Raw genomic sequence first — 21,874 nt, forward strand, 5'->3', positions numbered from 1 at the left:
TGGAGATGAGAGGTGCGAACGCCCCACCTGTGGCTAACTCAAAGAAACAAAAACGCTGTCTGATGTGGGAAAGAGGAAAAAATTGCTTACAAATCCCCCAGAAGTCCCACTGCGTGGGGGTGTGTGCAGGTACTTAGACTTCTGACATTTTTAACCAGAGCTGGGAGCGTGCCACCTCGGACATGAGCTGGGAGCCCCTCCCGCTCCCTTTATGCTCCTCCGATCGCCCCTGTCACGGGCAGACGGGGGGCCGGGGGTTAACCTGGCCGCTGCCGCTGAGTGTGTGCTCTGGGCTCTGCGGTCACGCCACGTGGCGGCGAAGGTCCTTACCGAAGGTGCGTGCACGTCTCCGCGCGCTCCCCGGAGCAGGCTTCCGGAAGCAGATTCCCCGAGGGGCCGCCAGCACCTGTGGGTGCTCTGCCAGCGTGGGACATGAGGCTCGTCGCCCTGAGCCCCACCTGCCCTTCGAGTTAGATTTTGAAGCGCGTCCTTGGCAATGCTCCATAAAGCTTTATATTCTCTCCCCTCGCCGCGCTCTGCATCCATCCGAGAGCTCATGGTGATTCGCTCGAGGTCGTTTTAGTCCTGGTTTTGAAGGGTACGAGTGGGCTTTTAGATTTCTGATGTACAGGCGAGGGGACGTTCGCTGTAACAAAACAAGAGGTGACATTATTTCCGTTATGGGAACAATACCTGTTCCTCCTTGAAAATTTGGGGAAGGCAGAAACAAATGACGAGGCAATTGGGCAGCGACAGCCGGAACTGAGTGGGGGGTGCGGGGACAGCGCAAGTCCAGCACTGCCAGGGGTGTCCAGTGACGAAGGGCGGAAGGGCCCTGCCTCGGGGTCAGGCAGCGTGCTCCACCCGGACATGCCCCCAGCTCTCGGCCCCACACACACCCCGAGCTCTGAGGCCGCCGGCAGCGGGCGGCTCCCCTTGGCACTCGGGGTCGGTCAAGGCTGCAGAGCTGACCTTGTGTCACTCACGCCCGCTGTCTGCACAGGGTCTGCACGGGGCGCTGCCCTGTCCCGGGGAGGAGGCGACGCCTGGGAGCACAGGCGCAGGTTGGAGAAGGGCTGTGACCGCCGTCCCCCATCCTGCCCCGAAACCGCCCAGGCCGCCGGGGAGGCGGGCGCGGGGGCCAGGGAGGCGTGGCCCACCATCGCCAGGTCGGCCGCGCCGCCCCCTCGAGGTTACACGAGCCCCAGGGGGAGGTGGGCGCCTGGGGCATCCACCTGGCTACCTCCACCTGGTCACCTCCACCGGGTCACCTGCAGATGGGCCGGAGTCATCTGCCGTTGGGGGCGCTGAGGCCCCGGGGATGAGAACTGCCCCTGTGGCTCGTCCATCTCCCCACTCCCCCCTTAGCATGGACACACACCCCTGTGGGCCCCGGCCGGCCTCGGGGACCTCCGGCCTCACCTTTGTCTTCTCTCCCGTAGGCCTTTCCCCTCCGAGGACACCGCAGAAAATGACGACGACGTCTACCGCAGCCTGGAGGAGCTGGCAGAGTAAGGCGTGGGTGGGGGGCGGGAGCGGGGGCAGGAGGGATGACGGGGTGGACAGAGGGACGGACATGCGGGCTCGCATGGGCATGCCGGCGCGGCCCGGACCCGGCAGGGCCAGCTCTGCGGCCGTGGCTGCCCATTGTCCCCACGCGCTGGGTGGCAGGCGACTTCTGATCCCTCATGTGTGGAAGGCCGCACGGCAGCGCCAGGAGCTGAGGCGGGAGCTGGCCCCCGGCCACGTCGGGCCCCTCCTCAGGGCCAGGCTTGCCGGGGGCTGCTCCCGCAAAGCCGCAGAGGCTGGGGAGGGGCCTGGCGTTCGGGCGTCCTGGTGCACAGGGGCCTGGTGATCCGGGGGGGTGGGGGTTGCCCCAGCCCCGCCCCAGCAGGGCAGATTCGTGCCTGGCTGGCCCTGGGAGGCCGGCGGGGGGCGTGGCTCGCCAGGGCCTGGGAGAGGACGTTTGTGGGTTCAGGGGACTGAGAGGGCAGGTGCGGGTCTGTGTGGGGAGCCCCCTGTCCTGTGGCTGCCGTGCCTGGCCTCAGGGTCCACGTGCTCCCAGGAGACTCCCCGCGCTGCACCCCACTGCCCGAGCTGGGCCCCTCGCGCCGGCTCGCCCACCTCCCCGGGGCGGAACCCCGGAGGCTGGGCTGTCACCAGCTGGGATTGTCTCAGAGACGGGAGCCGGGGCAGCTTCCAGAGAAGGGGCCGTGGGCGGGAGGAGGCAGGGTGCTGCCCCTGCACCCCGAGTGTGACGGGCTGGCCCAGGCCCTGGCATGGTCGCTGGTGGCGCCTGCTCTGGTGTGCCTGCCTCCCCCTGGGCTGACGGGGCACGCGTGTGTCTCAGCCTCTGGCTGAGTGGACCCTATCCTGCTTCTCTAGCACCGTCTTCGTTCCTGGAAAAACCACGGGTCCCTCTCGGAAGCCCCTTCCTGTAGCTCTTGCCCTTCGTCTTATAGCGCAGACAGAGAATGAGCATCACAGCGCCAACGGGAGCCAGCACTGCTGTAGCACCTGCTGTGTGCGCGCTGGGCCGGGGCTCTGGCTGCCATGTTGCTCGCCCCCCAGGGCTGCCTTGGGGATGGGTGGCCCGGGCAGGTGTCTCTGCACCATCTTTGTCTGTGAGCAACTTGAGTCACCCCAAAATCAGCTCGTCGGCCCCAGGCCGGCCGCCTCATCTCGTGCAAAGCTGTGAAAGAAATGTGCACAGGCCGGCGGGCGTGTCACCCACGGACCTGCCTTCCCACCCCCAGGCAGCCCCCGCCACACCAGCACCAGACGTCCTCGGGGCGTCTGGTCAACCCTCTGTGGCGCATCCCCGAAAGGGGAGAAAGGGGGCCTGGGACCCACGCAGATCCTGGCGCACCCTTCCCCCCCAGCCAGTCCTAGGAAGTGGGGGCCTGGGGACATCTAGAGAAAGGGTCTTCTGAGCTGCAGCGTGAGGATGGGGGGCGGCTCACCTCGGCCTGGTAAGGGGGTCGGCCCCTCCATCCTGAGCTGAGCCCCGAGGCTCAGAGACAGTAAGGGTTTGGGGGGAGGTCCCCGGGGGCAGCTGGGCCCAGGCTGCTGCTCCCCCTCCCCGCATCGGGCCTGCGCCCCGCCACCCGCGCCCCACCTGGAGGCTCTACCCCCCCGACTCCCGCTCCCCACCCAGCCGCCCATGCCCCTGCGTGCCCCCCCCCCCACCCATTTGGCCTTGAAGCCGCTTCCTGTCACGTGTGCCATGATTAGGGGGTTGCGCCCTGCCTCTCCCAGCCCAGGAGGTCCTGAGGCCAGACCCCGCGTCTTCCCCTGCGCATCGCGCCGCTCAGCCGCCGTGACGACAGCGACGGGCCTTTACGGGGCAGGCACCATGGCCCGTTCTCATGTTAGAGCCCCACGATCGCTTTGTGCGGGTCGTGCCGTTTTACAGACTGGGAAACTGAGGCCCAGAGGGGGACGCCCTGGTCCACGCCACTCACAGCCGCAGCCCCAAGCCTGCGCCCTAGCGTCTACGCCAGGCGAAGTCGGTGCCCCCGAAAGCCTGGGAGCCCCTCCTGGTGGCCGAGCCAAAGGACCCCTCGGTTACCAACCCCATGGGGCGCTCGGGACAGCCACGTCAGCCCCGGGGGCCCTGGGCGCCTCTCGGTGCGCGTCCCTTGGTGGTACCCCCTTCAGCACTGTCCCGGGGGACTCCGTACCCCAGGGAGGGCCATCTGAGGGCTGCCACCGAGCGCCAGGGTCCCCTGGGGGGCGAGTGCCCGCTGCCCCTTTTTCTGCCCTTTCTGGTGCTGACTGGTCCCTTGAAACAAAACGTAAGATGCGATCACTCGCTTGGAAAGGCGGGTCCGGGGGACGTGGGGCTTTGCGCAGTCAACGCGCTCCGGTGACGTCAGGCGTGAGCCCCGAGCAGTTCCTTGAGACGGCGGCTTTCCCAAACGCGCGTCACGGGCAGGAGGCGCGGGAAGGAATCAGATCCTTCCCCTGGCGAGGCGCTCCCAGCGGCTCCAGGGCAGGAAGTCTCTCCTGCGGTGTTTTTCCTCCTCGATGAAGAGCGAGGCTTCACGCGCCCGGTCCCCGCCGACGTGGAATGGACGGTTAACCACGACGGCGGTTTCAAGAGCTCCCACGGCGGCGCCGCTCCGTACCTGGGTTCCGTCGGGAGAGAAGGTGGCTGGGGGGCGGCGGGGAGCAGGGAGGGACGTCCGAGCGGGGCAGAGGCGTTCCCTGGGTGCGCGGCCGGATGGCGGGAATCGTGCCGCCTCGGGCTCCCGAAGCGCCCCCCGCACCCCCGCGCCCGCTCCCCCAGGTGCTCTGCGGCCGTGCCAGGGCAGGCGCCGGGGGCTGCGCTCCTGCAGGAACGCGGGGTGCTTCTTGGGAGACCAGAGGCCGAGCGGCGGCCCGGGCTGCGGTCCGTGGCTGCGGTTCGTGCGTCGGTCGTTGGGTCCTTCCGCCTTCGGCTCGTTTCTTAGCACGTTCCGGGCGCTGGGAATGCAAAGGTGAAGAAGGCGGTCCCTGCCCGCCCCACGCGGAGGACAAACGCGCCCCGGCCGCCTTGGCCAGCAGGAGGGCGCCGCCTCCAGGCCCGCGGGAGGCCCCTGCCCGCCCCTTCCGGCCTCCGCTCGTGGCCGTGGCGTTTCCGTCCCTGCCGGCCTCTCTCTGTGTCCGTCTGTCCTCCCCTCCCCTTCTCGTGACACCGGCCCTGCTGGGTGAGGGCCTGCGCTCCAGTGGGGCCTCATCGTAACTGATCACGCTCTCAAAGACCCTATTTCCTGATAAACTCTCGTCCGCAGGACCCGGGGCGTCTGTGCCGGGGCTTGAGCATACCTTTTTGGGGAGCACGTCCACCCTTACAGGCGGTTTCGGGGCAGGCTGGTGGTGACAGCGAGAGGCAGCGCGGGCCGCGTCGGCGTCCCTGCACGGGTGGGGTGGGATTCCCGCACAGACCCGCCCAGGATGTGCCTTGAGAGGCGGTTCCCACCAGGGGTGTCCGGAGCCCTCAGCCGAGGACCCCCAGCCACTCCGGGGGGTCCTGAGGGCACGGCAGCTCAGCAGAGGCCCCTGCTGCCACGCCCAGGCCGGCCGGGAGCCGTCTGTCCGCCTGCCCCACCGCATCATCCCAGAGCAGTCCCCGCGTGACGGACCCTGGGCGGAGCCTCGGCGCTGTCGTGTCCGACCTGTGTGGCCTTTGGCAAGCCTCCTCTCCTCGCTGCCTCGGTCTCCTCGTCTGGAACGCGGCCTGCTGGTCTCTGCCTGGTGGGGGAGTCTCGCTGCAGGTGGCGAGTCCTGCCAGCCGTGGCGCTGTGCCGTGGACGCCCCCACCACGAGGTGGCTCTTCCTCCCAGGACAGCCCTGCCCTGTAAAAATGGACGAGGGCCACGTGTGGGATTTACAGTTTTCTAGTAGCCACAGGAAAAAAAAAAAACTACGCACAGGTGAATAATTTAGGAATCTATTTTATTTAACCCAGCAAGTCCAGAGCGGTCTATTTCTACTTGCGATGAAGCCGGAACGTGCTCGGGGAGCGGGCTTCTGCTCTCTCGGGGCCGCCCCCCCCCCCACCGTCTTGGCTGCGCACGCGGCCCTCCTCGGCTGCCCGTCAGCGCGGTCGTCGTGGCGAGCGGCTCCCGGGCGGGGCAGCTCCTGGGGCTCCCAGCTCCCCCCTCCCCCCAGCCAGCCGAGTCCCAGTTTGAATGGATAACGCTGTGCTAGGATTAGCCTCTCAAGAGCTGCGAGGCCCACTTTTGAGATCACTGAATAATGTATCATCAGATAATAGGAGCAGCTGGTGGGGAAAATTAGCACAAAAATATTGCCACTTAAGAAATGCTTTGTCAAGCAAAAGAAGCCCTAGAGGAGGGGGCTGTTCTGAAGTCGCTGTAACAGCCCGTACCTGGCATTTGCATAGCGACCTCTCCGTCTCTGTGGCCCCCTCCCCGTTGTTCCCGTTCCTGGAGCCTGGCGGGGGGTGGGGCCTGTGCTGCCGGCACCTGCCTGGGGACCCTCCACCGGCAGGCCTGGGCTGGGGTCCTGCACCGGGGAGCTCCCGGCCCAGCGTACGAGAAGGCTTGGAGCCCGAGGAAGAACCCCCCGCGCGTGGCAGCAGAACCCACAGGAACTTGCAGGAGCGCGGGGAAGGGTGTTACAGCCGAGGAACGGCCTGTGCGGAAGCGGAGCAGACCCCGGGAATGGGGGGTGGGGACGCCGGAGGGGCTGTTGGGAGCAAGGTGGGACCGACGTCGCGGACCCTCGGGCTCCCCATCTCAGAAGCGTGGCTCAGGGTGGCCCCGTGGGAGTCCACGCCACCGCGGGGCCCAGCGTGTGTCAGCAAGAAATTACCGCAGTTCTCCGGAGACTCACGGAGAGCCGCCCTCCGGGGGTGCATGCACCCCGCGTCGAAGTGCCCGAGCCAGTCCCGGCTCAGGCGATGGTGGGCGCCAACCTGGGGGAGAAAGGATGCCTCCAAACCGGTCTGCGCCAGCTGGGCATCTTGGAAACTGCGCCCTGACACCCACGCTCAGCTGTTGGCCCCTGACCGGCCCGGTGGCAGGTGGCACTGCTCGTTCCAGAAGAGCCCCTGTGGTTGCCCCGGCCCTGACTTCCGATGGTGCCGGGACCCTTCTCCGTCCAGCTCTGGACCCTGGCCTTGCCGGGTTCCTTCTGTGCCCGCCAAGACCTGGTGCCGTCAGTTCGCCTGCCGGGGGGCACTCTCAGAGGCCCTGAATCCAGAACGAGGAGACAGCACTGAGGGTCACGGGACGGCGCCGCAGGGTCTCACCTGGACTCATGGGGGAGGGGGCACGCACGCCGGTGGCCCCCCTCCACGGCGCCGACTCTAAACGCCCCTGCGCGCCCCTGCGCGCCCCTGCGCGGTGACGCACGCCCTCCCGTGCCCCCGGCGAAAAGAGGGCACGCGGCCTCCTGGGGTGCGGCCGAAGGGCGCAGGACGCTGACGCGTGGGACGCTTGGCCTCGAGTCTCGGCTTGTCGACCCCCCGTGGCGGTTTGGGGTTACTGGTGAATTCACAAAAGAGACGGATCGTGTTTGTGGACTGGCCCGTGCCTCTGGGCGCGGTACCCTTCGGTTGTATCGGCCTCCGAGGTCTTACGCCGACTTGATTCTGTTGAGATTGGGGCTTTGACTCGGCCACGTCACTGGGGCGGGCAAGGTCGAGCCCCTGCCCCCTCGGTGGGCGACATAAACGGAGGCTCGGGGGGTCCTCAGAAGATATGGGGACTGGAGAGAGCGCCAGGGCACAGCAGAGGCGAGGACTCGGGGCCCCCGAGAGCGCGGAGCCGCCCGCCCGGTCGTTCACGGCTGAAGAGAGCAGAGCCCCGAGCAGGTAGAAAAGCCGGCAGAGGAACGCGCCTCCAGCAGGGATGGGAGACGCGGGGCCCCGGAGCCCCCGCAGGTGTCGCCCGCCGCCTGGTTTCGACACGCGGCAGCAGAGCTGGGGGGAGGACGTGTCCCTCGTGCCTGGAGGTGGCCTCTCTAGGGCCTGGGGTCTGTAAGCTCCGGCCCCAGATAGACCCCCCTGGTGCCGGCCAGCCGGTTTCGGGTCCTTGGCGTCAGCACTCCTTGGGCTAATGCACCCCCCTGCCCTCGGGCAGCCGAGGGGGTGCCGGGCGTGCCCCCCACCGGCTCCCATGGGGTGGGGCCGTCTCAAGGCCCCGGCCACCCTGGGCAGACGCCCGCCCTCAGCCCGTGCTCTGCCGCCCTCGAGGTTGAAGCAGCTGCGCCCTGGGGGTCCCACGTCCTGGCGGCCGGAGCAGGAGCCCTGGCGAGCTTCGGGACTGGAAGCACGCGGGACGGCGTCACAGCTCAGGCCGGGCTGGGGCGGCCGTGGAGCGGAGTGCACCCTGTCTCTGGCCATGGTCACCCGCCAGCACAGCCCTGCTGGGGTCCTTCCCGCGTGGGCGGGCAGCGGAGGTGCCTGGGTCCCGGGGTAGACGGCCGGCTCCCGAGGCCACCCCATCCTGGCTGCGGTGCTAGGAGGCCCTGGAGGGGGGGTCCCTCGGGAGGCCGAAGGCTCTGCCTGGCGCAGCTCTGCCCGGGGGCAGCCCGGCCCGGGCGCGGCGGCCTTGCACTGTGGCAGGGGGACACCCGGGCGCCAAGCTAGTGGCGTGGGCGTGAGACCCCCCTGCCCTTTGGCTTTATGTCCGGCCGTGCCGCAGGGGATGCAGGTTCCAGTGGCCGCCACCCACCCCCGGCCGGGCCTCGGAGCCTTCCTCTCTGCTTTCGGGGGCCTCTGCTGCCCACACCACGCCCCGCAGAGCCCCTGTTTGTGCGGAGCCCATGGAGGCAATCGTGGGTCCCCAGCCCTGGTGGCCCGAGCTGGCTTCCCTCGGCCCTCACGGCAGTGTCCGCGTCACCCCAGGCCGGAGCCGTCCCCGTGGGCAAGCTGCAGCCCGTCGCGCTCGACCGAGCCACAGTTTTACGATTCAGGGGACCGCTGTGTCACGTTGATGTCGCGTTCCTGGGAATCTAAGTGATTTTAGGCTTAAACGAATGTCATCGTGACACGGAGGGGAATATAATTTACCCGTAAACGTGTAGCTGTGAGGTTTACGGCGTCACAAAACGACTTCACGGCTTTACACATGTCATGCTAGTGTCGAGGAGATAATTGTTTTAAGGTGCATGAAACGTGAAAGGAGCTTCCCTGCGTCAAGGCTGCCTTCAGCTTGGTGTTTGGCAGGCAGCTGGACTTGAACCCGGGACCTCGTAGTGGGAAGCAGGCACTCGGCCGCTGAGCCGCACCTGGTCGCCCTTCGGTTTGGCTGTGATGTCTTCTTGGAGGTGGCTTCTCCTTCCCTGTGGGGAGTGTGTGGGGGTGGGGGCTGCTTCCTGTGGGGGATGTGGGAGGGTGGGGCCGGCAGAGGGAGGAGCTACCGTGACCCTGACCCGGGAGACCCCGCCCAGCCCGAGGCCGCGTCTGCCGCAGCAGCGACCCTTCGCCCACTGCCTCCTGAGCTCACGGGTGTTCCGGCCGCCTCCCCCGCAAGGCCCGTGTCCCGCAGGCCGAGCTGCACGCGGGGGGCGCCTGCGTGCAGGGCCTGGGCTGCGTTGGAAGCGGCTGGGTTTGGGGGTGTGTTCGGGGCACCCCCTTAGAGACCGCTGCCCTGCTGGTGGCCTGCGGACAGCACAGCCCACCAGCCCACGGACTCTGCAGGGAGGTTGAAAGCCCAGCCCCCCCTGCCCACCTGCTGATGAGTGGTGGGGGGGCAGGGTGGGGGGCAGTCGGGGGTGCGGTCTGCCCCCGGGGGCGGGCCCAGGGCTGCAGAGGTGGCCCCCACTCTGCAGGCTCGTTGCTCGGGACACCTCCAGGCCGCGGTGCTGGCTCTGGCCTCGGTCAGGTGACAGCCCAGGATGGCGGCCAGTGCTCGCCCTGGTCCTTCCTCAACGCGGCCACAGGCAGCTGGGCCCCAGGTTTCTCATGCCCAGTTGTCCCCTCTCGCGGCAGTTCCTTTGTTGCACATCAAACGGGGAACGCCCCCCGGTGCAGGTGCAGGTACGGGTGCAGGTGCAGGTGCCCCACCCGGCTGCAGCTCCCGGTTCCCGGGGGCGGGGGTGTCCGGCCCTGCCGAGGGAGCTCTGCGAGGGTGGCTGAGCCAGGGGCTTGGCGGAGGGTTGGGAGCAGCAAGGCTGGTGCCGCACCTGTGCAGGCAGCTGGAGTCTAGCACGTTCCGTCAGGCTGAGCCCTGCAGGCAGGTGCCCCTCGGACTGGTGGGAGACTGAGGGACACAGACATCCAGCCCAGGCCACGTGTCAGCTAAGGGGGTTCAGAGACCTGAACCCAGGCCTGCCCTGTCTCCCTGACCCCTCCCCCACTGCCCGGGGCCGTCTGATGGGGTCCCGCCCCAGGCCCACCAGCGGGCAATGCGATCCCTGTCTGTGGTCACCCTTAAAGCCCTCTGGTCCCCTCCTGTGTCCGTGGGGTCATTTTGACAAGTGGGGAGGGTGGGAAGGCTTCCTGGAGGAGGCGTCACTTGAAGGGCATCTCAGGGTACGGTGAGTTTGCCAAAACGGCCGTCAGCACCTTCCTGGAGCCCGCTGTCGGCGCTCGGGCCAGGTCGGGTGGCCCTGGTGGCCATCCATCCACCGGGGCCCCCGGGAGGCTCGATGAGCCCCCCACATCCCCTTGGGAGTCCCCTGCAGAACTGGCTGGCCGAGGGCTGTGGGCCCAGCCTGCTCTGGAGGCGGAGCTGCCTCTGCGCCGGCACCTCCCTGGCCCCCAGAGCCCCAGGGTGGCCCAGATTGTTCCCTCCGCCCCGGAGAGGGTCCGAGGGGTCCTCCCGGATGAGCGCAGAGCACACCCGCGCGGGCCAGCGAGGAGCTCCAGCGCTGACCGCCAGCTGGACGCCGTTCTCCCAGCACCATGCGCTCACGGCAGCTCCCCCGGTCAATCACCACGGTCGCTGCAGAGGTGGGCGCCCAGCGCGGAAGGGGAGTCCAGAGACTTGTGCGTCCACCTTGCTGCTCTCCAGAAGGAAGCGGGGGCCAGCTGAGCCTTGACTGGAAGGAGAAGCTGGTATTTGGCCCGATAAGGACCCTCAACCTCTCTCTCCTGATACTGCCCTCGGGGACCCCACAGGGATAAAGCCTTCACTTTTTTTTTTCTTTTTTTCTCTCTCTTTTTTTTTAATGTTACGTAAAAAAAATATGAGGTCCCCATATATCCCCCCACCCCCCTCACCCCACTCCTCCCCCCATAACAACAACCTCCTCCATCATCATGAGACATTGATTGCATTTGGTGAATACATCTCTGAGCACCGCTGCACCTCATGGTCAATGGTCCACACCATAGCCCACACTCTCCCACAGTCCACCAGTGGGCCATGGGAGGACATACAGTGTCTGGTAACTGTCCCTGCAGCACCACCCAGGACAACTCCAACCCCCGAAAATGTCCCCACATCACATCTCTTCCTCCCACTCCCTACCCCCAGCAGCCACCATGGCCACTTTCTCCACACCAATGCCACATTTCCTTCGATTACTAATCACAATAGTTCATGAATAGAATATCAGTAAGTCCACTCTAATCCATACTCTCTTCCTCCATCCTGTGGACCTTAGAATGGTTGTGTCAACTCCACATCTATAATATCAAGAGGGGGCTTAGATTCCACATGGATGCTGGATGCAATTCTCCTGCTTTCAGTTGTAGGCACTCTTGGCTCCCTGGTGTGGTGGTTGACCTTCTTCACCTCCATGTTAACTGAGTAGAGTTAGTCCAATAAATCAGAGTGTAGGAGTTGCAAGTCTGTTGAGGCTCAGGGTCTGGCTATCACATGGTCAGTCCAGAGATTCAGGTCCCCTGGGTATACACTAAACCCCAGCACCAACTACAGATCCATTAAAAGTAACAGGAGAGGCTTGTGGACAAAGATCACATCTGAGTCCAGCTCCATCACACAGAAACACAAACTCCAAAGTAGGGCCAACTGACATGGTACTGCCATGACCATAGAACCTGTGGGTCTCTGTAGCCCTCAGAAGAACCAATACCTGGGGTTGTATCTACTTTATCTGTCTCTGGGACTCTGCTGAGGTGTGCATAAGGGCAACTCCTCTGATAACCTCCCAGCTCTTTTTGGAGACTCATAGCCATATAAACTCATTTGTCCTTTCCATTTCCCCCTTTTATTCAGGTCAAAAAGCATTTTTAACTCCTGGTATTATATGTAGACTGAGATATTCTGCTGGTCCGAGTTGACCCTTTCATTCAAGGTCATTTTCTAGTTACATCATCAGCTGGTACTTGGTAGCAATCCCTCGGCGCTAGGGAGGCTCATCCCTGGGAGTCATGTCCCATACTGGGGGGAAGGCAACACATTTACATGCTGAGTTTGGCTTTGAGACTGGCCACATTTGAGCAACACGGGGGCTCTCAGGAGGTAACTCTTAGGCACACTGCAGATCGAGGCCTTGTTTCTTATTTCAGGTTCACAGGCTTAAAAGCATAGTCATTAGTATCAAGGGCTCATTGTTGGACCTTCATTCTTTTTTGGTCTTTGCCATTACACTTGGGGGATTGTTGCTGTTCCTTTAGGGACTGTGAAAGAGCTCCCCTGGCTAGGAACTCAGCACTCCCTCAGTTGTTATTTTTAATTGTAACCACTATGAAAATATCCAAACATTTTTATGTACCCTAGATATATGCCTTGCAGAACTCCCTGCCAACCATGTGTCCCCTGTCATTAACATCCCACACCAGTATTCCTCCCCTGCCATTGTGGAACCTCTCTGTGATCCAAAACTTCTTCAAAAATGAAGCCCAATATATTGCCAGGTTCCATTAATAGTAAAATGGAATATAGTGATGAGTTTAAAAATTAGATATAGAATACATACTAATTTAGAAAAATTAAGGTAAAAATAAATTGGGGTATCAAAAAATTTAAAAATGCGAAAGCTTTGTTTTTGATGTTTTGCCTTCCATCACTGCAATAAGTGTTGCCCTTTATGCCAATTGGCAAGGCAACTTCTTCTGTCTTTTCCTCAATGTCTCCATCCTTTCTTTTCTTTTTTTTCCCTAATTATTAAGCTTATCTTCACAAAAGTTTTAGATCACAGTAATTCATAGATACAATATACAGGGACTTCTGCGATATAGCCCCATGTGTTACGCTTATTCACAGCGGCTCCTGTGGGCACGGGGAAGCTCTCGTCCCCACCCCCAGGCCCCCGGAGCTTAAACAGGGTCCGGTGTAGACGGAGGTGAAAATGCCCGATTCAGTTTCCTGGGGACAAGTCGGTGCGGTCCGGTCATGGCCAGAAGAGCGGGCAGGGCCGTCGGGAGCTGAGCGTTACGTCCGGGGTGACGTGCCGCCTTGCCGAGGCTGGGCCTGCGGGCGCCCGCTTCTCCTCGCCCGTACTGCGCGGTGGGGGCGGGCGGCCTGAGCAGCTGACCTGCGGCGACAGGACGGGGGCGGCCAGGCGAGGCGGCGGGAGCCCACGGGGTCTTTGCCCCTCTGGGGGCCGTGGGCCGTGCTCGGGGCCCCTCCTGCAGGATTGCAGGCTATTGTGAGGACAGAAATAATGGCTGGAATTTAGCATCTGTCAGCACAGCTGCTGAGAAACAGCAGGAGCTGAAAGATGGAGTGGGGGAGGAGGCGGGGGGGGGGTGGTCCCTGTGTCAGCACGACAGCAGGGGAGGGGGCCGCCTCGTCCCGCCCGAGGGGGAGCCAGGCTGCAGCTGCGCGGGGCGTGGGTTTGTCCGTGGGGGCTCACAAGCGTCCAGGCGTCCTGCCTTGGTCCTGCCTTGGTCTGGGACTTCCTCCTTTCGTGTCTGGATCAAGTGGGGGCCGCGTCCAAAACCCCTGGAGGCCACACAGCTGCTAGCGGCCAAATCGGGACAAAGTCCCAGGGCTCTGGAATTTCTGTCCAGTTTTGTGTCAGAAATACCTGTGCTATTTAATGCTGTGCTCAGGCCCCCTGCTTAGTGACCTCCCCCGCCCACCCCCCTCCTTCCCCCGGGGGTGGCACGGCCACCATTTACGGAGCACCTGCTGGACACCAGGCCCGCGCCGGTACTTGATACACACCAGGCTGACCCTTCCAACGACCGCACAAGCGTGTTGGCATTAGTCTCAGTTTCCAGGTGGGGAAACTGAGGCTTCATTACAGGCCTGGAAACTGGCAGGGCTAAGACTCAAACACTCATCTGCTGCCTCCCCTCGGGGGGGCCACGAGTAAGAGATTCAAGTTCCTGCCGAGAGACCTGTCCTGTGCAGCATGTTCTGAAGGCCACGTGGACGCACCAGCTCTGGGGTCCGTCGTGGACCGAGCCCCTGCCTGCACAGCCCGGTGCGGTGGGAATGTTGGATTCATCCGTGAAGCGTAGCTTCTGGTATCTTGGAACTTCCCCAGGCATGTGTATCTACACAAAAGACTGATTTTGAAAGTGTCGGGTTGCAATAAAAGCAACCGGACGTGAACGCGCGGCTGCCGATTTTGTGCTGGGGTGATTGAGAAGGCGTCTCAGCTTGGCGGGGCCCCAGGGTCCTTTTCAAGGATGGTGGGAGGTGGAAGACGTGGTGGGAGATGTGACTGCCCACCTCTCCCGCGTGGGACCACGTGGGGCACCCACGTGCAGGGTGTGTGGGGTGCTGGGCGTATGGGCCTGGGTCCGGTTCGGGTGCTGGTTGAAGCTGGATCCTCATCAAGCTCGTGTTGTGTGGGAACACGGAGACCAGGATTCCTGCCCAAGTGCATCTGCCTCCTGTCCCTGCACCGCAGCCCTCAGGACACAGGACACTGTCTGGGCCACGCAGTGGCCCCCATTTATGCACCCCTCCCCGCCAAGCTAGCACCTTTCATTCCCTTCTCCCCCAACCAGCCACGGCTGTCTGATGCGCGAGACCGGCTGTTTATGACTTAAACTGGCCTGTTGTGGTAGGCGCCTTGGCTTGTGATCTGCCCCATTCAGGAAACTCAGTGGAGACAGTGGCTGTGCTAAGAAGGATGGGATTTCAGGTCCCAGTGTTGGCCAGAGGAAAAGAGCTATTTGTGTGCTTGTCTCTCCTCGCACACGGCCCTACCACAGCTTCTGCCTCCAGTACCTTGTCCTTACCCAAGAGATTCCTTGACACCTGGACCCAGAGACACAACCCTGAGGCCTTTGGGACAGAGTTGGTACCGTTTTCATCTCCCAGCCCAACTCGGGGGTTCTGGCACAGAATTGGGGTTAGGACAAGTATTAATTAAACCAGTCCACTCTGAGAGTCTTTTTATTTTAGTTGCCAAGTTTATCTTATTTACATTTATTGTGTTAATAAGTACTTGATTTACTTTCCTCTCTCCCGTAAGTGTGTAGTGAACTTTTAGTTCTGCTGATTTATGGTGTCAGATAGTATGTATGAACCTTCCTATTTCTCATTGTTCACTGGCCAGAATTGAACCCCCCAGGCCTGGGTAAGGTGTATCGCCCCTCTGGTCTGATTCTACTCTCTGTCAAGAGTAATCATGGCTGGGAGAAGACTTTTTACTTGTGTCGAGCGCTATAAATGAAGGAGGTGTGACTACGGGACCCTCGGGTCTACGAGGAGGGTCCGGAGAAGGAGGTGGACCTGAGCACACTCTGCAAGTGCAAAACCAACGTACCTCCCCGGTTCAGCAGGCTTCGGGTCACAGGCCCTTGGCAGGATAGAGAGAGTTTTTGAGACTTTTTCGTCCTGAGACGCCAGAACCCAGCTCTCCCTTTCGAGTGTCTGGCTCTCCGTCTTGATTGTCAGTGCCCTGGAAGGGTTAAAAGAGATGGGTGGACTGCGGTGCGTGAAAAATGAACGCGCCTCGCTCTCAGCGATCAGATCAGAGGGGGAGCAAGCCCAGGACCTGCTGGTCGAGGTGCGTTGGAGCCACCGCCCTGCTCCGTGCGTGGGCTTGGCCCCGGGGGCGGTGGCTGCCCGTCTCACATAGTGGAGGAGCCCACGGGCTCCTCAAGAGCCTGCTTGCTGTGGGCAGGGACAGCGCTAGCCAGCCGTGTGAACTCACCGGCCCTCCACCTCTCTAAGGCTCAGTTTACCCTGGTGCACAATGGGGTCGCTTGAGGTTGTAAGTAATGTATTTAAGGAGGTCCGACTTTAATGGCAAGTGGCTTGGTCAGATCAACTCTCTTTTGGTGAGCAATGATAAAAACTGGATTTTAAAAATTACGAAATGAAAAATACATGGTAGATTGTTAGTTTAGATAACCTACAATAACACATACTGTAAATGTAAGTAGGTGAATCTACTGGGAAGCACTGGAGAGTAACCAAATGCCGACAGAAACCGGAAGGGACCCTGTGCTGGCGTGGCGGGCTGCAGTGGAGGAGACCTGGGAGCGGGGCGCTGGCCCGAGGGCCCTCCTCACTCCACGCAGAAAGCCACCCCCTCGCTGGCTTGGGGGTCAGAGAGCAGAAATTCAGGCTGGTAGAAGAGCTGGAGGGTTAGGACAGAAATGCTGGAACAGGGGAGTAAGGGAGCAGAAGTCCTAAACTCTGTGTAAGTCCACCCAAATCCTTGGCTGGCCTTTCAACCTCACAGGCCTGGGGAAGACTCCAGAGTTCCCAGCAGAAAAAGCAGCAGCAGAAGCTGAACAGAGCAGAGATGTCAGCCGCTGCTCACTGCAGGCAAGAGAGGGGTTGGCATTTGAGTACAAGTTAACCATCTGTTAGAAAAAAAGATGACTCTTTAGGAGAAATAGTAGATTGCAGAGTTTCTACAATTAAAAAAAATCATTCATCATTAATGCTCAATGTTCAATTCAAAAAAAAACCCAACTAAACTTGCAAGGATACAGGAAAAAATGAATCATACTCAAGAAAATAGTTTTAAAAACCCAATCTTGAGATGGCCCAGATGTTGCAATGAACAGACAAGGACTTTTAAAGCAGCTTTTATGAATGTGGTCAGAGATTTTGGGGGAAATTTGTGCCAAATGAATGAACAGATATGGATCCTCAGAGGACAAACAAAGTATAAAAAAGGAGCAAATGGAAATTGTAAAGTGAAAAACGTGGAACTGAAATGAACAGTTCCCTGCATTAGCTGGATAGAAGACTGGCGGTAGTGGGTGAGAGGTCCAGGGAACTTGAAGATAGTTTAATAGACATTTTTTACCCAAACAACAGAGGGGAAAAAGGGAAGAGAAATGAACAGAGCCCCGGTCATGTGGAATTCTATCAAGTGATCTAGCATCAGTGTAATTGGAGTCCTAAAAGAAGAAAGAGAATTGGGCAGAAGAAAATAATGACCCAAAACTTGCCAAATTCCAAAACCTCTACAAAAAAATTACAAAATGTTGATGAGAGAACTTAAAGACCTAAGTAAATGAGAATATATACCATGTTCATGGGTTGGAGAACACTTAAGATTGTTAAGCTATAGATCGAATATGATTCTGGAGTTTATATGGAAAAATGCGAAGGGTCTCAACAATCCTGCAGAAGAACAAAGCTGGAGGAGTTACGCTACCTGATTTCAAGGCTTTCTATAAAACTTAAGCACTCAAGACAGTGGTGTTAGCATAAGAATGGACAAATAGATGGATGGGACAAGAACAGGTAGTTCAAAATAGACCCACACGTATATGTTCATTTGATTTTGCTACTGAATGGGAAAAAGAAAGATTTTAATGAACTAAGAACTAGTTCCTCGTGGGGATAAAAATGAACCTCAACCCCTACCTCATGCCATACACAAAATTTATTTTGAGATGGTTCAGAGTCCTCAACATAAAAGGTAAATCTATACAGCTTTTAGAAGAAACAGGGGAATATTCTTTGAATCCTTGATCTGGATTCAAGACAAAGAACTTGTCTTGAATATATACAGAAGTCCTAGAACTCAGTAGGACAAAGGCAGTCAACTTGCTCATCGCAAAGGAAGATACATGAATGTCTGGCAAATACGTGGAAAAAGTCCTCACTCATTAGTCATCACTTAACCACTATTGTGGTTAAGACAAAAACGGCTGACAGCAACAGGAGTGGAAGAGGCGGGGGAGCAGTGTAGCTTGCGTACACTGCTAGTGGGAAGGTGAGATGGTACAGCCTCCTTGGAAAAATGTTTGGCTGTTTTTTTGTTAAGCTAAATGCATGCCTACTCTGCCTCAGCAATTCTGCTTTTAGGTGTTTTTTTTTGGTCAAAAAAAATGAGAGCGTGTGGGCACAAAAGGACTTGACTGCTCAAAGCAGGTTTTGTTCATAGTAACGCAAACCTGGCAGCAACCCCAGTGTCCATTGAAAGGAGACTGGATTACAAGTTGTGCTCCGTTCATGTGGTGGATGCAGACTCAGTGATAAAAAAAGGAGAGAGCTGCTGATGCAGGCAACCGCTCGATGGGTCTCATGTTGAGGAAAAGAAGGGGGCAAAAAAGAAAGCCTAAGGCATGATTCCATCTATGTACCGTTCTAGAACAGACAGAAGTAAGCAATGGTGAAAATCAGAAGAGTGGCTTTTGATGTGATGGGGCATGAGTTACTCAAGATTGTACGGCTTCGGGGGGTTGTGCATTTCCGCTTACCTAAATCTTCATGGAAACTTTGTGCAAAGCGTCTGCAGGGCATTTATTTAGCTTGGGGCCGTGTACACAGAGGTGCTCTATTGATGCAGAAGTATACCAAGATATGGCTGAGTTGTCCCGACCTAAAATGGGCTCTGCCACCCGGTGCCCCTTTTCCAGGACCCTCAGTCCACACAGGCGCCAAAGCCCCTTTCAAGTCCCACCTGCCCCTGGAAGCATTTCCCCACCCACCCCCGACCCCCCTTAATCTGAACGTAGCTCTGGATTGGGGGCTCCCTGGGACTGGGTGCCTGCTCCAGCCCGAGATGAATAGACGGCCCCTCGTGTTTCTCCGTGTCGCCCCCCTCCTGGCCTCCGAGCTTGGCACGCCCTGAAGTGCTCCAGCCTGGAGGCTGCAGACCGGACGCGAGTGGGGCGCAGCGGGGCAGCAGGCTGATCCCGAAACCCCCGAGCTGCCTTCCGGCCTGGCGGACCTGGGCTTTCCCACCCGTGCCGCCAGGAGCCTCAGGTTTGCTCGGGAAACGCGGCGCCTCTCGAGCCGATCTGGCTGATGGGCGGGAGAGGTGCTCGCAGGTGTTTGCTGGAAAGGCTCTGATCCCGGCGGCCCAGGTGCTGTGCTGCATCGCGCTGTCGCCCCCCTGAGCGGTAGGGGAAGGCGGCTCCTCGCTGGCTGTTGGCCAGCCCTGCCCCGGGGGGCCCGTGAGCTCCCTTCCAGGGCCCCCTTCCTCCCACACGCCTCTGCGACGGCTTGCTCGGTCGGTAGAGGTGGGGTCTGGCTGCGGACGAGGGGTCGGTCCAGCTCTGGACGAGGGGTCGGTCCCGCTTGGGACGAGGGGTCGGTCCCACCTGGGACGAGGGATCGGTCCAGCAGCAGACGAGGGATCGGTCTCACAAGGGGTTGCGCGGTTCGGCTGACGGGGTCGCCCGGCGAAGCCGGCGACGAAGGGGTCGCCCGGGGAAGCCGGCGACGAAGGGGTCGCCCGGGGAAGCCGGCGACGAAGGGGTCGCCCGGGGAAGCCGGCGACGAAGGGGTCGCCCGGGGAAGCCGGCGACGAAGGGGTCGCCCGGAGAAGCAGGCGACGAACTGGGGACAAGGGAGGCCAGGCCCTTGTCGGGGGCTCTCAGGACTGGAGGGCGCACGGCAGAAGAACTACCGCGGAGACGAGGTAAACACGCAAGTCCACTTTATTGAGGGAGAGGCAACAGTTTTATAGGGGCTGGGGAAGACTGATTGGTCGAAGCCACGCCCTGTTCTGATTGGTTGCCGGCGAAAGGTCAGTGGGCGGTACTGGACGGGGGAGGGGTGGTGGTTAGGGATTGGCTGTCGCTGTTGCTGGGGGAAGGGGCAGGGTTTAGGGATTGGTGGCTGCTGTTGCTGGGGTAGAGTGCAGACTTGAGTTTCCCGCCCACGCCTGGCTGTTGCTGCTGTCGGGGGAGGGGAAAAGGGCAGACTGGAATTTTCTGCCCTGCGCCTGCGCAGGGAGAAGGAAGAAGGGTGCCGCCCCACAAGGCATCGGGTGGCGCCATCCGGGAGGAGGGGCGGCTGCGGAAGCATGGCTGCCAAGAAGGGGAGACCCGAGGGCACTCTGTGCCCATGCCGAGCTCCCTTCAGGGGTGGCGGTGAGTCCGACCAGCCACCCTATTATGGGGGCAGCAGCTTGGCCTGCCGCGGCTGCTCCCCCGCCAGGCCAGCAAACCACACTTCAGCCCGAGGGGTGACCGCACGCCTCACCCGAGCGGAGGCGGCTGCCCGTCCCCATGCGGCGTGAATGGCCTCATCCGCCCGTGCGCTGTCCAGCCAGCGGCCTGGAAGCGTCCCCGTCTCCCTTGGTTCCACACTGTCAGAGCCCTCGACAGGGCCTTTCTCACCAGCCTCGCTCTGTCACACGGCGGCAATCCGGGGGTTGCCGACACCTCTGCTCCGTGCTGGGTCCGGTAACCTGGTGTGCGGAGCGGCAGGGCTGCCCCTAGGGCCGGCATGCAGAGGGGTGGGCAGCCCGGCGCGTGTGGCCACGGGGGACGGCTCCCTGGGCACTTCCCCGATCTGCGGAGGGCGTCGGACCCCACCCCCAATGTGCTGGAAAGAAAATCCACAGAAGTCCTTCCCGCCCTTCCGGCTTGTTCCAAGGGGAGCCTCCGTCCCCGTGTGGGGCCCCAACCCGCCCTAGAGGCTGCCTTGCACCCCGGCTTCTCACAGCGAGGGCAGCAGGGAGGGGGGGCGGGCGCCTGGGCTGTGGCTTCACCCGCGCCCGCTTCCCTGGCCGTTGGTTTGCTGCTGCCCTGGAGAATGGCCAGGGCTGCCCACGACCAGGGATCTGGTGATTCTGAAAAGAGCAAATGTTTCTGAAGCACCAAGCCCGGGGCTCGGTCTGCCCAAGGGGCTCCGGGTGGGTCCCCCGCTGTCAGAGGATGCCTGTCTTGGCCTGGCATGGGGTCTCCTGCCAGCTCCTGGCCTCTGGCCAGCTTCTGGTTCCTACCGCCTGTACGATCAGCACACAAACCATATGAAAAAGTACGTGATTGACAAGCAAAACACGGGAGTCACGTTCTAAGCCACGTAAATACGCGTCGCACTGAGAAGCGGCAGCGGCTCTGCGCTGGCTCTGGAAACCCTCCGGTGCCGCTTGCTTTTGGCGGCTGAGTTACCTGTGAGGCCCCTTTTGGTGCAGACGCTGAAGGGCGCCTGCACCCCGAACCCTCGCCCCCCGTGCTCTCTACAGAGGGCAGTAGAGGGGCCTGGTGGAACCTGAAACTGAACCCGCCGTCCTCGGGCACCTGCCGGCCCGACCGCGCCCTGGTGGGCCCTCTGCGCTGGCTCCACCCCCCTGCAGGTGCAGGGCCACCAGCCTCTCTGCACCTCACCTGTGCCGTTGCTTCAGGCCACGGGGCCGTTGCACCTGCCGCTTGCCTCGCCCAGCATTCCCCCCACTGCCTGCCCGGCCAACTCCTACACGTCCACGGGACCCCAGCTCAGACGTGCCCCCGCGGGAGCTTTCTCTGATGGTCCCTCCCCCTGGCCAGCCTGGGTTCCCTGCTCCACGCTGTGCCCGTTTACAGAGTTTGCCATCACGTCTCTTCTGGATAACCGTCTCTCGCCCCCGGGTGAGAGTGCCCCGGTGTCGGGGGGAGCCAGGCACACGTCAGCCTCCAAGGACGAGGCAAGCACAGCCCCTGGGAACACCTGGCCTTTCGCCGCAGTCTGTTAGCCGAGGCAGACCTGGTGGACAGGGAGGGGGCCCCGAGCACTGACGATGGGGCCAGGCGGGGGGGCAGCCGTCGAGGGTGGCTCACACGCGGTGTCCCTCGAGGCCAGACCCGCGTCCCGTTGCCTTCCTGGGAGTCCAGGCCCAGCCGCTTGCTTGAACTTAAAATATCTTCATGAAAACCCAAAAACGGGGCCTGGGGCCTGGGCTCAGAGGCCCCTGGGAAGAGTGACGTCAGGGGTCAGTCAGGGGCCCGGGCCAGCCCCGAGCGGCAAGGGGCCTAACCCTAACCGCTTCCCAGCCCGTCTTCTGGCATCTTCCAAAGGACCCACCGGGTACTGGACTGGGCAGAGGACGTCAGCTGGAAGCAGCAGGAGTTTCTTAGGAAGTGCTTGGTGGTCGCCTCCCCCCGGGGGTGGTTGGGGGGCTCAGTCAGTGGGCTCATTGCCCCTCAAAACGCTCCTGAACTTAGAGGAGAGAGAGGAAGGCTGATGTTTAAACACAGGAGCAGCCCCGATGCCTGATCGTGGAGGGCACTGCTCCGGGGCTGGGGGCACAGCCCTGGCCCCCCAGCCTGGGCAGGGCTGATGGGGACACAGGCTCGGGCCTGAGCCTGGCCGAGACCAGCAGGAGATGGGGTGGGCTGGCCCCTCTGCCCCCGGCCCCACCAGCT

At 61.3% G+C, this 21,874-nt stretch overlaps 1 protein-coding gene across 4 annotated transcripts in view; it reads left to right on the top strand.

The window, feature by feature from the left end:
• The window catches only part of VAV2 (vav guanine nucleotide exchange factor 2), a 180,508-nt gene that overhangs the window by 120,546 nt on the left and 38,088 nt on the right, over window positions 1-21,874 (top strand). For all 4 annotated transcript variants that reach the window (XM_058302647.2, XM_058302648.2, XM_058302649.2 and 1 more), the window contains exon 4: window positions 1,443-1,511. In XM_058302647.2, the coding sequence (XP_058158630.1) occupies window positions 1,443-1,511 (69 nt within the window). The remainder of the gene's footprint in view (window positions 1-1,442; window positions 1,512-21,874) is intronic.

The sequence above is a fragment of the Dasypus novemcinctus genome, chromosome 8 (assembly GCF_030445035.2).
Source record: "Dasypus novemcinctus isolate mDasNov1 chromosome 8, mDasNov1.1.hap2, whole genome shotgun sequence".
NCBI lineage: Eukaryota > Metazoa > Chordata > Mammalia > Cingulata > Dasypodidae > Dasypus > Dasypus novemcinctus.